The 15,457-nt window shown below is 41.3% G+C and overlaps 1 protein-coding gene across 2 annotated transcripts in view; it reads right to left on the reverse strand.

Moving 5' to 3' along the window:
* Positions 1-13,355, reverse strand: part of letm2 (leucine zipper-EF-hand containing transmembrane protein 2) — a 50,438-nt gene extending 37,083 nt beyond the window's left edge. Inside the window, exons 1-3 of one of the 2 annotated variants that reach the window (XM_059966382.1) lie at positions 13,277-13,355; positions 7,966-8,119; positions 4,800-4,851 (exon numbers count right to left, since the gene is read on the reverse strand). In XM_059966382.1, the coding sequence (XP_059822365.1) occupies positions 4,800-4,851; positions 7,966-8,005 (92 nt within the window). In that variant the 5' untranslated portion in view covers positions 8,006-8,119; positions 13,277-13,355. Of the gene's footprint in view, positions 1-4,799; positions 4,852-7,965; positions 10,182-13,276 lie in introns of those variants that run through there. The other variant, XM_059966388.1, reaches the window with a different exon arrangement.
* Positions 13,356-15,457: the final 2,102 nt, after the last annotated feature.

The following is a 15,457-nucleotide window of genomic DNA, read 5'->3' on the forward strand; positions in this document are numbered from 1 at the left end:
GGGTGGGGTGAAGCCGAGAGTTGGAAAGGTGATTGGCAAAAGGGATACAGAGCTGGAGAAGGGAAAGAATCATGGGACAGGAAGCATAGGGAGAAAGAAAGGGAGAGGGGAGCGCAAGAGAGATGGAGAACAGGCAAAGTGTGATGGGCAGGTAGAGAAAAAAGGGGGAGGGGGAATAAATAAATCAGGGATGGGGTAAGAAGGGGAGGGGGGCATTAACGGAAGTTAGAGAAGTCAATGTTCATGCCATCAGGTTGGAAGCTACCCAGACGGTATAGAAGGTGTTGTTCCTCCAATCTGTCTGTGGCTTCATCTTGACAGCAGAGAGGCAATGGATAGACATATCAGAATGGGAATGGGACGTGGAATTAAAGTGTGTGGCCACTGGAAGATCCTGCTTTCTCTGGCGGACAGAGAGTAGGTGTTCAGCAAAACGGTCTCTCAGTCTGCGTCGGGTCTCACCAATATATAAAAGGCCGCACCAGGAGCACCAGTCGCAGTATACCAGACAAAGCCAACTCACAGGTGAAGTATCGCATCACCTGGACTGCCTGGGGTTCTGAATGGTGGGGAGGGAGGAAGTGTAAGGGCAGGTATAGCACTTGTTCCGCTTACAAGGATAAGATGCCAGGAAGGAGATTGATGGGAAGGGACGTGGGGGACGAATGGACAAGGGAGTCGTGTAGGGAGCCATCCCTGCAGAAAACAGAAAGGGGGGAGGCAAAGATGTGCTTGGTGGTGGGATCCCTTTAGAGGTGGCGGAAGTTACGGAGAATTATATGTTGGACCCGGAGGCTGGTGGGTTGGTAGGTGAGGACAAGGGGAACCCTATTCCGAGTGGGGTGGTGGGAGGATGGGGTGAGAGCAGATGTGCATGAAATGGGAGAGATGCGTTTGAGAGTAGAGTTGATGGTGGATGAAGGGAAGCCCCTTTGTTTAAAAAAGGAAGACACCTCCTTCGTCCTGGAATGAAAAGCCTCATCCTGAGAGTAGATGCAGCAGAGACGGAGGAATTGTGAGAAGGGGATGGCATTTTTGCAAGAAATTTCCAGTATCTACAGATTTCCTCGTATTGACAATTAGATTTGGATTATTATATGTACAACTTACTGATCATGCTAACGTGTCGTGAGGTGTAGTTATAGTAATTTTTTTTACGCAGGGGTTTCCTAAGACCTGAAAGCTATTTCAAGGGTCCCTCCAGGGTGAAAGGGTTGAGAAAGGCTGCACTAAAGACTAGACACAGCTTCAATTTCTATTTACATATCATTAATCTGTTTATTAAGCCACTTTGTATAAAAAGCTGTTTAATTCAGTTTTAGAAAGGAAAAAATGCACAGTGCAGGCAGTAGCACCTCAAATATATGCTTGACTGTTGTTCATCCTTCTGAAAAAAAATCACTACAACCTGCAAAGGTACCTGAATATTTTTCTCCAAAATTGAATATCTTCCATTATCAATAAGCACAATAGTGAAAAGAATGCGGTCATGTCTATAAAATTCTCTGAGGATGTTCTTAGTCCCATACCTTTGTTAGCTCACATAAACAAAAGAAATGAAAATACTACCACCCTGCAAGAGGATAATTTTATATTCCTGCCGCAGATCAAACAACAATCTAAAGCATCCCCATAGAAATTCTTAGTTTGAACAATAGCTAGAAGAAAAGGTTGGAAAAGCTTGGATTGCTTTCTCTGAAGTGTTGGAGGGCAAGAGCAACCAAAGAATACAAAATTGAGGGTCTAGATACAGCAGATATTTACAACCCATTTCTCAGGATGGAGATGTCAACTGCAAGGCAAGTACAACTTTAAGATAGAAGGTACAGATGCCTCAGGACTTTCAACGTCAGATTTTGATGTTGAAAGGTTCTTTAAGGCTCAAAGTTCAAAGTAAATGTATTATCAAAGTACATGTAAGTCACCATATAAAACCCGGAGATTCAATTTCCTGCAGGCATACTCAATAAATCCAAGATAGAATAACAAAATCAATGAAAGACCTCGCCAATTTGGGCATTCAACCAGTGCACAAAAGACACAAACAGTGCAAATACAAAAAGAAAGAAATAATAATAAATAAACAATAGGTATCGATTCCATGATATGAAGGGTCCTTAAAAGTGAGTCCATGTGTTGTGGGAACATTTCAATGATGGGGCAAGTGAAGTTATCCCTTTTGGTTCCAGAGCCTGATGGTTGAGGTCATTCTGGAAATAAGGAATTTAATTTTTCAATATTGATTGCTTAGTTTAGAAGATTGAAACTGCTTCCATTTTCAACAAAATTATGGCCTGAGTACAACTTCTTTCCATTTCTGTATTTATGAAGGATACCAATCACAAACACTGAATACACTACGTATAAAAACCTTCTTTTCCAAGCATCCATTAAGGTCAATGTCCTGAATTATTCATCCAGTTGTTTGGGAAGTGACAAGCTCCCTGTATATACAGACATCCCATCTCTCCTGGAAGTTCCGGGAGTCTCCCACATATTGATAGCGGCTCCCTGACGCCTGCAAATTATGTACAATATCCTGGAAATCAAGTCTTTTGGAGCGCGGGGGGCAAGAGGGCGACAAAGTGACAGAGAGAGCATCCTAATTGGTCTCTCTTTGTGCTAAGAAGACCTATCATTTTTTTCTGTGGGTGGGCTTTACAGACAACCTCTCTCTCTTCTATTGTCCATCAGTTCAGTTTAGTGACCTGCAGTGCCATGGCAGTGTGTTCCAAAAAAAGAAAATGTAAAACATACTTCAGCCCAGACTACATGAAAGTGTACCCCTGTCTAATAGGGGTCAAAAATAATGACAGTGTTGCTTGCTGCACTGTTTGCAACAGTGACTTTTCTATTGCCCATGGTGGGTTAAATGACTGCAAAAGACACATTGAGGTGAGTTTAACAGGTGTCATTTGTTCATTAGCATAGCTAACGTTATTTAAACTAGCTGGCTGGTTGCTAAGGAGCTACTCTATTGATGTCCTAAGTGATGAGGCCAAACTCCCTATAGACGTGCTTAAAGTTGCAATAGAATAAAATTACTCCATGATAATATAAGTACATATTTTAATGTCACATTTTTGCATAATACAATATATTAAAGAATTCAGAAGTCAGCTGTCTCACAAAACACTTGTGAATCTGACATTTTGCAAAATTAACAAATTCATTGATACAGACTGCTATGAGGTTGAGACATTCGGCAAAATGCTCAAATCTGCCAAGCAACCCACATCACAGTACAAGGAAAGTTTGCAAAAGAAATCGAAAAGCTATTTACATTAGCATTTAGCTATTAGCAATGAGACTCTACAAGGAATATGCATATGGGGTCGGCCCTCCTTATCCGCAAGTTCCACATGTGCAAGTTCAACCAACCGCGATTCGAGAAAGCCCGGAAGTGCTCTTCCAGCACTTGTTGTTTGAGCATGTACAGACTTTTTTTTCGTGTCATTATTCCCTAAACAATGCAATATAACAACTATTTTACATAGCATTTACATTGTATTAGGTATTATAAGTAATCTAGAGATGATTTGAAGTATACGGAAGGATGTGCGCAGGTTATCGTGGATCAAGATCGATTAAAAATTGGAAGTTCTCTTATTAAGTAAGTCAGAACAGGTACATCCGGTATTATTTAGCATCAGTTAGTCAAACATTTGTCTTAGTATATAGTATATATTTCACCTTTCTATGCATATAAAACACTTAAGAACATATGTTTCAGCGCCGGGTTTGGGAACAGAAGTTTCCGAGTTCGATCCAGTGACAGATCACTCCTGAGCACTAACATGCCTGGTAGATGTGAAGGATCAAAAACCCAAAACCCCAAAAAATTAAACCACTGCGTTGCTTAGTAATAATCGTAGCTTTCTTCGGGGAGGTCCTTTCACATGCTCCATTAAAATTGTTCCGATCATTGACCGACTGTAGCCTAACGCTTTTCCAATGACCGATGGCGTTTCACCTCTTTCCGATCGTTTATTATTTCCACTTTATTTTCAATCGTGATCGTGATTATTTTTGTGAACAGAAACACTGCAGATTCAGAGCTCCGCCACCAGGTCCTAATGTCCACTTCACTGAGACAGGTTAAATAAGGTCTGGGGTTCCGCTGGGTCCTAAGATCCACCACATTAAGGCAAGTTGAATAAGGGACTTGAGCATCCACATTTTTTGGTAACCATCAGGGTTTCCGGAACCAATCCCTTGCGGATAAGGGGGGGGGGGGGAAGTGGGGGTGTGTGTGTATGTTTATATAAATAGTTTCAATATGTGATCAGTTAAATTATTGTTCTTTCATAATCAAATCTCCTGTATACATATACCCTTGGAGGTCGACCATGGAGGGGGGAAGATATGGGGTTGCAGGGGGCAGGGATGGTGGTGCTGCCTCCCTGAAATGAGTTTTTGCAGGGTGGGATGTCTGTATATCATTTATGTACTATCAGAAATGAGTAAATGAATATTACTTTATCTTTCTCAGCACTGAGAAAGTACAAGTTCCAATAGTGATTGTGCACCTTTCTGTCATATGGAGGATGTGAATGGAACCACAAGAAAATTGTGGAAGTGTCTATAAGAAAATCAGAGGGGCATACATACATGTTCATGCTCATTAGAATTAAATACTGAATTTTTTACAGCTTTGATAGGAAAAGAAATCCTGAGCAATTATTATGACAGTGTAGTCAGTATACAAAACAACATCGTCTGCTGAAAATGACACTGCAGGAGTTTCAAATGTAACTGTTCCTTAGTAATATAACTTTAATGAGGGTTCTCCATCTTACCTTGATCTGGCAACAGAGGTAAGTAAGGAATAGTTGCAATAAGCCATGTCTTCTGTAAACAGAACATGTGACTTTAAATGATGTATTTATATAACATGTTAATTATTTTTAAAATACAAAAATGACTATTAATAAGTTTAAACAATGTTTTACTTAACAAGTGGAATGCCAGCTTGTACATTTAAAATTACTTACACATGGTTAGAAATTTGGGGCAATATTTTAAACATTAGACAAATATTAAACAATATTTTTAAACCCATCACTGCAGAAGCAACATGTATATTAAATACTCTAATTTCTTCAAGAATATCTGGCATTAAAACACAAAGCTCAAATGTACTACGTTTTGCACTAATAAGCTATAAAATCAGAGTTAGGTCTTCAAGTAGAAACCAATTAAAAGCACAAAATCGAACTCTGCCCAGAGTGAAACATCAGTCAAGATTTTTAATAGTTCATTATCACAACAGAAAAATGTACCCATTCAATCTGTATGCCTGGAATTAAAGAGAAGGCACCACATTCTGGAAATTGTACCTAGTGCTAGATCTAGATCCTTTTTCATGTAGGAAAAGAGAACATTCAGCAGATTTGTTTAAAATTTTTAAAAAGATCTTAAGTTTTAAATAGAGGAAATTATATTCTAAGAATATAATTAAGAATTTAAGTTAAAAGTTATGTTTTATAGCAAGCAGTTGAAAATGTTCAGTAAAAGTGTTAGTTCTGTATTCATACAATTTTAGCAAGTCTATATCTCCTGTTGCTTATTCATGACCAACTACAGTATTACCAGTCTGTAACCTTTCCATGCCAACTATAGAAAATGTAATCTTGTTTAAAGTAGTTCCTAAATGCTTTGCTTCTACCAGTAAGTAAAAACTGGTCCCTAACCTAAGTGAACTTAGTTTAGTTTCTAGTTCACAATAGCAACTCTGTTCATAATTAACTGCTGCAATGTTCAAAAGGTAATATTAATTTTGCATTATCATTCAGTAAGTTACACTGTAAAAGCACATGAAGGTTGGTGAGAACAGAATTAAGCTCAAATTTGGTGGTTCCCATCCTGCCAGTAATTCTATTGGTACAAGGATGCACATGAAGGATTGTCATTTGAGTGACATTCACAAGCACAACCATCAAGTCACATCAATGTAACAAATCAAAAGTTCTAGGATGGGGAGGGATATTCAACAATAAAATGTTGGGAGATTTTTAAAAATTTAGCTGTGTAATTGATAATTCCTTTAAAATTGATTTTCAAATAGAATACTGATGATGCAATTATAAAAGCCATTTACTTTCAGCAACAGTGCAATAAATAGAACATTTCTATTTCTTGCTGGATCAGCTCATCTACAAAATTCTTGTGTAAGAGTTCCATTCAAGCAGAATTCATGAATTATCATTCACTTGGAAATTGAAAGATGGACCCAGACTCTCTCCCAGGAATAATATCTATATGCTTTTTAAAATATAAACCTGACAAACTACATCACAAAATATTACCAGAAATAACTATAGAAGGCAAACTGCAGAAATGCAAATATTCCTTACATTGAATCTTCAGTAAACTCCAAATATTTTACAATCTCACCATCCAAAATTAATGAAAAGGTGAATATCAAAATTGTTTTTAAGACTCCTGTTTTCAATTACAGTGTATAGAATTCAGACTGAGTTTATGTGACTATAGAGAGCAGCAGCAAATAAGCTTTTGTTCTAACACAGGCTCTATGATCTAGATAGTAAATCAAAAGCTAAAACTCATCAAGGATCCAAAAAAATGCCCACAAGAAAATGAATCTCAGGGTGACATATTGATGATAAATTTACTTTGAATTTTTTCAAGACCATCAGGATAAGACGGTACAAGGTGCTAGCTGTTGCCCATTGCTCAAATTGAGCAATATTCTTAATTGTAACTGTACATTAAGAAATGAATGGGTTCAGATGTAACAGATTCCTCACCATGGCATAAGGCACAGAAACAAGCCATTCAGCCCACAGCTTTGCTGACTATAAAAACCTACCTCTAGCAATCACATTTACCAGCATTTGGATTAGACTCCTGCACCTTTTGCACTTTTCGTCAGCTACCTACAGGAAAGATGTAAATAAGGAAAGAGTACAAAAAAAAATCTACAAGGATAATGCCAGGTCTGGAGGTCCTAAATTACAAGGAAAAGATTGAATAGGTTAGGACTGAATGGGTCCTAACCTAAGATTGAATGATTAAGGGTGAAAGGTGAAATGTTTAAGAACAGAAGGGGAAGCCTTTTCAGAGGGCCACAGGTCTGTGGAACGAGCTGCCAGCACTATGACACATGCAAGCTCAATTTCAACAATAGGTACATATATGGTATGGGCATGGAGGGCAACGGTCTCAGTGCAAATTGAGAGGAGTAGTCAGATTAAATGGTTCAGCACAGAGTAGATGGGCTGAAGGGATGTTTCTGTGCTGTACTTTTCTATGACATCTTGGCAATCCAAGTGCTCATTTGGACTCTTCTTAGATGTTGTGAATATACCTGCCCCCTCTCCCCCCCCCCCCCCCATCATCTGTCACATCCGGGGCGACTCATGTAGCAGCAGAACTCTCAATGGATATGATTAAATATTCTTGTTTCAGCTTGACATAGCTAAAAAGCACATATACTTCCAAGGTCAGTACAGTCAACAAAGATGTCTTAATGTATTTAAACAAACTATTGCTGCTTAAAACTGACGGAAACAATGCTGATTTGGGTCGGATTTGTCCTCATAGGATTCCAAGCAAAAACATGACCGCAGGTCAGGGATACAAGTGTGTTGAAGGAAACAGGGTTTTAAACTCCCAATACCGACTATCTTACGGGCAAATATGCTGTCTCCAGTGAATAAAATCGATGATCTCAGAGCTAGGGAGCTGAATCAGAGGGACATTAGGACCGCATGTGTCCTTTGTTTCACAGAATCCTGGTTAACCCCTTCCATGCTGGATGCAGAGATTCAGTTCGACGGGTTCACAAAACAGCATCAGGATAGATCTATAGTCTCTCAAATGCAGAGGTGAAGGAATATGCCTCATGATCAACTCTTCTTGGTGCACAAATATCAATGCCGTCCCAATTCTGCTCACCAGACCTGGACTATCTAGCATTTAAGTGCCGTCCTTTTTACCCACCTCGAGAGATTTCCGGTATCATTTTGGTAGCAGTAAACATTCCACCTGAGGTCAATGTCAATCAGGCTCTAGATGATCTGAGCAATGGGATCAACATGCACGAAACAGAGCTCCCTAAAGCTTTCACCATTGTTTTGATTTTAACCAGGCTGGTCTGAAAGAATAAAATCACTAAGCAATTACCATCAATACTAGAGGAAACAACATTGGACCATTCTTACACCACCATCAAGAATGCCTACCATGCTATTCCATGCCCTCACTTCAAGAAGTCTGATCACCTGGCTTTACTTTTGCTCCCTGAGTATAGGCAAAGACTGAAGACTGCAGCACCAGTAGTTAGGACCAAGAAGGTATAGACAAGGGAAGCACAGAAGCGCCTACAGGACTGCTTTGAATCGGTGTACTGGACTGTATTCAGGGATTCATCTTCGAACCTGGATGAGAATGCCTTCATGAAAACCTGTGTGGATGAATGTGTGCCTACAAAGACTTACCATACATTCCCAAACCAAAAGCTGTGGATGAACCAGATGATACGTCATCTGCTGAAGGCTAGATTTGTGGTATTCAAGTCTGCACCTGATGACCCTGTGATCTCTGTCTCAGAGGCCGACGTTAGACTGTCTTTAAAGAGAGTGAACCCTCACAAGGCAGAAGGTCCCAATGGAGTACCTGGTAAGGCTCCGAAAACCTGTGCCAACCAGCTGGTGGGAGTATTCAAGGACATTTTCAACTTCTCACTGCTATGGGCGGAAGTTCCCTCTTGCACCAAAAAGGCAACCAGTTCCCAAGAAGAATAATGTGAGCTGCCTTAATGACTTATCACCAAATAACACTGACATATACAGTGATCAAATGTTTTGAGAAGTTGATCATGACTAGACTGGATCCATTGCAATTTGCCTATTGCCACAATAGGTCAATGGCAGATGCAATCTAAATGACTCTTCACATGGCTTTAGACCGCCTGAACAACACAAACACCTATGTCAAGATGCTGTTCACTGACTATAGCTCAGCATTTAATTCCAACATTCCCACAATCCTGATTGAGAAGTTGTAGAACCTGGGCCTCTGTAACCTCGCTCTGTAATTGGATCCTCAATCTGTGCAGATTGGTGATAACATCTCCTCCTTGCTGATGATCAACACTGGTGCACCTCAGGGGTGTGTGCTAGCCTACTGCTCTATTCTCTATATATCCATGACTGTGTGGCTAGGCATAGCTCAACTACCATCTATAAATTTGCTGATGATACAACCATTGTTGGTAGAATCTCAAATGGGGACAAGAGGGTGTACAAGAGCGAAATATGCCAACTAGTGGAATGGTGCTGCAGCAACAACCTGGCACTCAACGTCAGTAAGACTAAAGAGATGATTGTGGACTTCCAAAAGAGCAAGACGAAAGAACACACATGAATCCTCATAGAGGGATCAGAAGTGGAGAGAGTGAGCAGTTTCAAGTTCCTGGGCATCTAGATATCTGAGAACCTAACCTAGTCCCAACATATCGATGCAGTTATAAAGAAGGCAAGTCAGTGACTATACATCAATAGGAGTTTGAAGAGATTTGGTATGTTAACAAATACACTCAAAAACATCTATAAATGTACCATGGAGAGCATTCTGACAGGCTGCATCACTGTCTGGTATGGGGGTGGGGGGGGGTGCTACTGCACAGGACCAAAAGAAGCTGTAGAGGGTTGTAAATTTAGTCGGCTCTATCTTGGGTACTAGCCTACAAAGTGTGCAGGACACCTTCAAGCAGCAGTGTCTCAGAAAGACAACATCCATTATTAAGGACCTCCAGCACCCAAGGCATACCCTTTTATCACTGTTACCACCAGGTAGGAGGTACAGAAGCTTGAAGTCACACACTCAGCGATTCAGGAACAGCTTTTTCCCCTCTGCCATCCAATTACTAAATGGACATTGAACCCTTGAACACTACTTCACTTTTTAAATATATATTATTTCTGTTTTTGCATGATTCATATACTGTAATTGGTTTGCTTATTTATTTATCTTCTGTATTATGTATTGAACTGCCGCTGCTAAGTTAACAGATTCCAAACACATGTCAGTGACAATAAACCTGATTTTGATCTTCTCCTCTTGGTGAAAAACCTTCCTCAGATCCACACTTACTCATCTTAAAAACTTCTGAAACAGAAAAGTTCCTTCCCATCTATGTCCCTCATAGCTTGATAAACCTGCATGAGCTCCCCCCCCCCACCCCCCCAGGCTTCTTCATTCCAAGAAACCCTTCTCTCCTCATCATTGAATTGTTCCTTCCCAAGCATCATCCTGGTGAATGGACTCTGCACTCTGTCCTGCGTGGTAACCAGAAGTGGATACAACATGCTGTGGTCTAACCAATGTTTTATAATTTGTATCAAGAACTTCCTGCTTTTATATTCTATACCCTGGCTAATGATGGCAAACATCCGGCATACCTTCTTCACCACTCTATCTACCGGTGTTGCACCTTCAAGGATTTTTGGCCTTGCATAACTAGCTCCTTTTGTTCCTGAATACACCCTGGGAACCTTATTGTTTATCCCCTACCTTTATTAGCCACTCAATGTACATCACCTTAGGCTTAAAGGGATTAAATTCTGACAGTTGAACAGCTCATCAATTTGATATATAAAGGCATTTTTAATAACAATTTAGTAAGCTCTTGAACTGCCATTGCAGCTTTCAGTACCTTATTCACAGAATGATAATGGTATAGAAAGGAACCACCCAACCTGAGACTTTGCTTGTTCCTTGTAGAGCAAATTATTCAGTCCCAACACCTTGTTTTTTCCCAGCTAGCCCAGCAGGCTACTTCCTCTCAAGCATTATCTAATTCACTTTTAATTGGATACATGATTCATTTTGCAATTAATGAAAGCAATGAGCAAACAGAAGTAGAAACCAAAATATCAGCTACTTAAGGAAGCATATAAATTAAATACTGTGTGAATGTTTAGTGCAGATTTTTCTGACTACATCATATGGGAGTTTTAAGCACTAAGAAACAATAGGTTTGGTGAATTAGGTGAGTAAAATAAAACAAAAATTTCCAACTCATCCACCAACTTTCAATTTTCACGGTAAAAGATCAAACAATTAAACTTCTTAAGGAGACTCTATATATATACCTTTTAACTGCAATTTTATTTGAACTCAAAACTAGGATTACTGACAAATTAAAAAGAACCAGTTAAGTTATTTAGGTTCTTCTTGCTTATTGGTAAAATTCCATCTCCCCTGGAAAACACTTGTGCAATTCTACTCTGCCACCACAGAGAGCATCCTCACATCAGCCATTACTGTCTGGCTCGATGCAGCATCATCTCAGAATATACTAAATCTACAGAGAACTGTTAGGTCAACAAAAAAAAAGGTCATTGGTTGCTAACTACCATCACTGTAGTACTTATATGCGTCAAGGACAATGAAGCGGGCAGGAAAAAAATCATTGTGGACACTACCCACCTTTCAAACAGCCGTTTTCAAAAGCTCCCTTCGGGAAAGCATTATAAGGCTACTAAAACCAAAACTTCAAGTCAACTTAAAAGCTTCTTCCCCCAACCATTCTAATTAGAATCTCATTCCTGTCTATTACCCCTGTCTTTGCACAACACTATAAACACTTTAAACCACTCTTTATAATGCTGTGGTGTGTTGGCCAGGGTGTGTCATGCAACAAACAAACAATATTCAACAAGTATAAGAATTATATAAAAATAAAGTTAGAGATTAAGGTATGGATAGGGAATAAAATATTATGAACATATTTCTTATTTCTTTAATCTCTAACTTACACACCAACACACACCACAGCAAATTCCCAATACATGAAAATGTTTATGACGAACAAAATTGATCCTTGATTTATTTGTTGGTGAGTCAGATCTTTCCTCTAGATCTTTAATAAAACTTAGCTCCACACAATTACACCTCCATGATACATGATTGTCTGCTGGGGTAGGAAACCAGAGGTCTGTGAGCCAGTCCTCTTCCTAAGTCCAGCATGTAAGTGCCTTCCAATGAAAGCACAGCAGCACTTCTACTTTCTTAGAAGTCTGTAAAGATTCAGCACATCATCTGAAACTTTAACAAATTTCTATAAATGCATAGTGGACTGTATACTGACTGGTTGCATCACAGCCTGGCATGGAAACAACAATACTCTTGAATGGAAAAGCCTACAAAAAGTCAAGAATATAGCCCGTCAATCATGGGTAAAGCCTTCCCACCACTGAGCACATCCTGCCACAGGAAAGCAGCACCGCTCACCAAGGATCCACACCACCCAGGACACGCTCTCTTCACGCTGCTGCCATTAGGAAGGAAGTGTCTCAGAACTCCCCACCAGGTTCACAAACAGTAATTACCCTCCAACCAAAAGGCTCATGAACCATAACTTCACTCAACTTTATTCACTCCAGCACTGAACTGTTCCTTAACCTATACACTCACTTTCAAGGACTCTTCAGTTCATGTTTGTTTTTTTTTGTATTTGAAGTTTGTTGTCCTTTTGAACACTGGCTGTTTGTCCTAACTGGTGTGTGGATTTGTCATTGATTTTATTGTCTTTCTTTGTGTTTACTGTGAATGCCCACAAGAAAATTAATAACAGGGTTGTATATGGTGCCATATGTATTTTGAACTTTGATCAGCTTTGTCCAACTACTGACCACCTCTACCCCTATACAAGGTCCAAAATAGTTTTCCATATTCTTAAACACTTCTATACCAGCCTTCCCCTGTCCACCTCCCCCCACCCCCACAAGCCACTTCCCCTACAGCCTTTCCCCTACACCCCCCACAGACTCCTTCACCCCACGAATCACTTCACCCCACACCCTTCCCCTACAGCCTTTCCCCTACACTCCCCACAGACCCCTTCACCCCACAAATCACTTCACCCCACACCCTTCCCCTACAGCCTTTCCCCTACACCCCCCACAGACCCCTTCACCCCACGAATCACTTCAACCCCACACCCTTCCCCTACAGCCTTTCCCCTACACCCCCCACAGACCCCTTCACCCCACAAATCACTTCAACCCCACACCCTTCCCCTACAGCCTTTCCCCTACACCCCTCACGGACCCCTTCACCCCACGAATCACTTCAACCCCACACCCTTCCCCTACAGCCTTTCCCCTACACCCCCCACAGACCCCTTCACCCCACGAATCACTTCACCCCCACGGAGTCCTCCCCCTGCACTCTTCCCCCACCGCTCCCACTTCCCTCTGACGAAGGGTCTTGGCCTGAAACATTGTTTCCACGGGTGCTGCCCGACCTGCTGAGTTCCTCCAGCGTGGCTTTGAGCCCAGCATCTGCAGAGTACCTGGTGTTTACGTCCCCCTTCCCCTCTGCCCAGCCACCCCGACTCCCCGCTATTTGCCTAACCCTTCCCACCCGGGCCTTCGCCCCTCCCTCGTTCCGGTGACACTCACCCGCCAAACCCCGCCCATGCGGCGCCTCCGCCGGCCCCCGGCTCCCGCAGACGGAGCGGCCGCCGCGCCAGACGGCCAGCCGACCGGCCCGAGACAGAACGACGACGCCGGCCTGGGGCTGAGGGGAAAACAACCGTCAAACCGCCGCGTCACGTCGACCGGCACGCGAATAATTGACACCCCAGCTCTCCAATGAAAAGGGCAGGTGTTAAGATTGACACATGACTTCAGGAGATGTCGCTTTGTGACGTACAACAGGGAAAGAGACCAATGGACGGCGTGGCCTCATTTGGCCGCTAGGTGGCGTCTACAAATAGCGTGATTACAGAACAACAAAGTACTTTGTTGATCCCGAGTGGGAAATTATTTCGTTACAGCAGCAACAGTTAAAAACACACTTAGCAATAATAATAACCAAGTATAGAATAATAATATACACGATCATAATTTACCAATGTGCAATAACTTATGAAATAATAAAGCAGAGACTGTGATCTGTGTTCTGTCTCACAGATATGCACTCTTGTAAATGCTTATTAAATTATTATTAGGAAAGCTTTTCTGTAACGATCCTTGTGACAGCGAAACTGAATGAGTCTGTTCGAAAGGGTGCTCCGCTGCTTATTCAGTAAACCATGGAGAGGAGGTGCCTGAATTTCCATAATAGATAATTGTTTAGTGACCTCCTCTCCACCACTAACGCAAAAGAGTCCGGGTTGTAGCCAAGGACGGATCCAGCCTGTTTGATTAATTTATTTAGCCTTTTTGCATCACCAGCACTAATGCTGCTCCCCCAATATAAAGCGACAAAGAAGACCACGCTCGCTACAACAGACTGGTAAAAGATCTCCAACATCCTGCTGCGCACATTGCAGGGTCTCGGCTTCATTGGAAAATAGAGCCTGCTCCTCCCCTTCTTGTAAACAGCCTTGTTTAAATGATGCTCAGGGACAGGTAACTAAAAGGAAAATGTCACTGCACAGGAACACCATGGAGCAATTTGCACGTGAAGCCAACGTGTTGTTCAGATTCAGTAAACAGATTGATGTGACTATTTACATCATAATTTAGAGTCACTGAGTAATCAAACGGCGTGGAAACAGATCCTTCAGCCCAACCTGTTCGTGGTACCCACCAAACTAGTTCCATTTGTCCACCTTTGACCTTCAGCACTCTAAACGTCCATGCTGTTATTGGACCACCTTGACAGCCCATTCCATGTACAAACCATCCTCTGTGCGAAGAAGTTGCCCCTGAGGTTTCTTGAAACTTCCACCTCTCACCTTAACCCTCTGCCCTTTAGCTTTTGGGTCCCCTTCGATTCAGGTTGAGGTTAGAGACATGCAGGAGCATATGGATGCTGGAACCTGGAGCAACAGAGAAGGGGCTGGAGGAACTCAGCGTGTCAGGTTCATCAACAGTCCACTTCCCTTCCTAGATGCTGCTTGAGCCGCTGAGTTTTTTCCAGCATCTGTTGCTTCAGATTCAGATTAGTTGTCATAGACACAAGGGTGCAATGGAATTTCTTGCTTGTGTGAAGCCTACAGAGTAAACAATATTGATATTAATAGTGAATACAACAATAAATACAACTATGAGCATGGAACAATGGAATGGTGCAAAATATTATACAGTAGTACTGCAATCTGAAATATATAAAAAATGATGATAAACAAACAATCCTACTAATGTGATGAACTGATAAGTGAGGCTTTGGGCCTACTCCAGGCTGCTCTGGGTTTCGGATTGGAGGAATCAATTTTGGTTTGAAATGCTGTTGTTTTCTTCAATTATTTACAGTTGAATTGAAAACACAAAATGCTGGCAGAACTCAGCAGGTCAGACAGCTTCTATGGGAGGAGGTAGTGACGATGTTTCGGTATCTGCAGATTCACTCGTGTTACAGTTGAATTGACTTTATTTCTTACATCCTTCACATACATGAGGAGTAAAAATCTTTATGTAACGTCTCCATCTAAATGTGCCGTGTGCAATCATAGTGATTTATGATAAATAGAACAGTC

Source organism: Hypanus sabinus, chromosome 1 (assembly GCF_030144855.1).
Source record: "Hypanus sabinus isolate sHypSab1 chromosome 1, sHypSab1.hap1, whole genome shotgun sequence".
In the NCBI taxonomy this organism is placed as follows: Eukaryota; Metazoa; Chordata; class Chondrichthyes; order Myliobatiformes; family Dasyatidae; genus Hypanus; species Hypanus sabinus.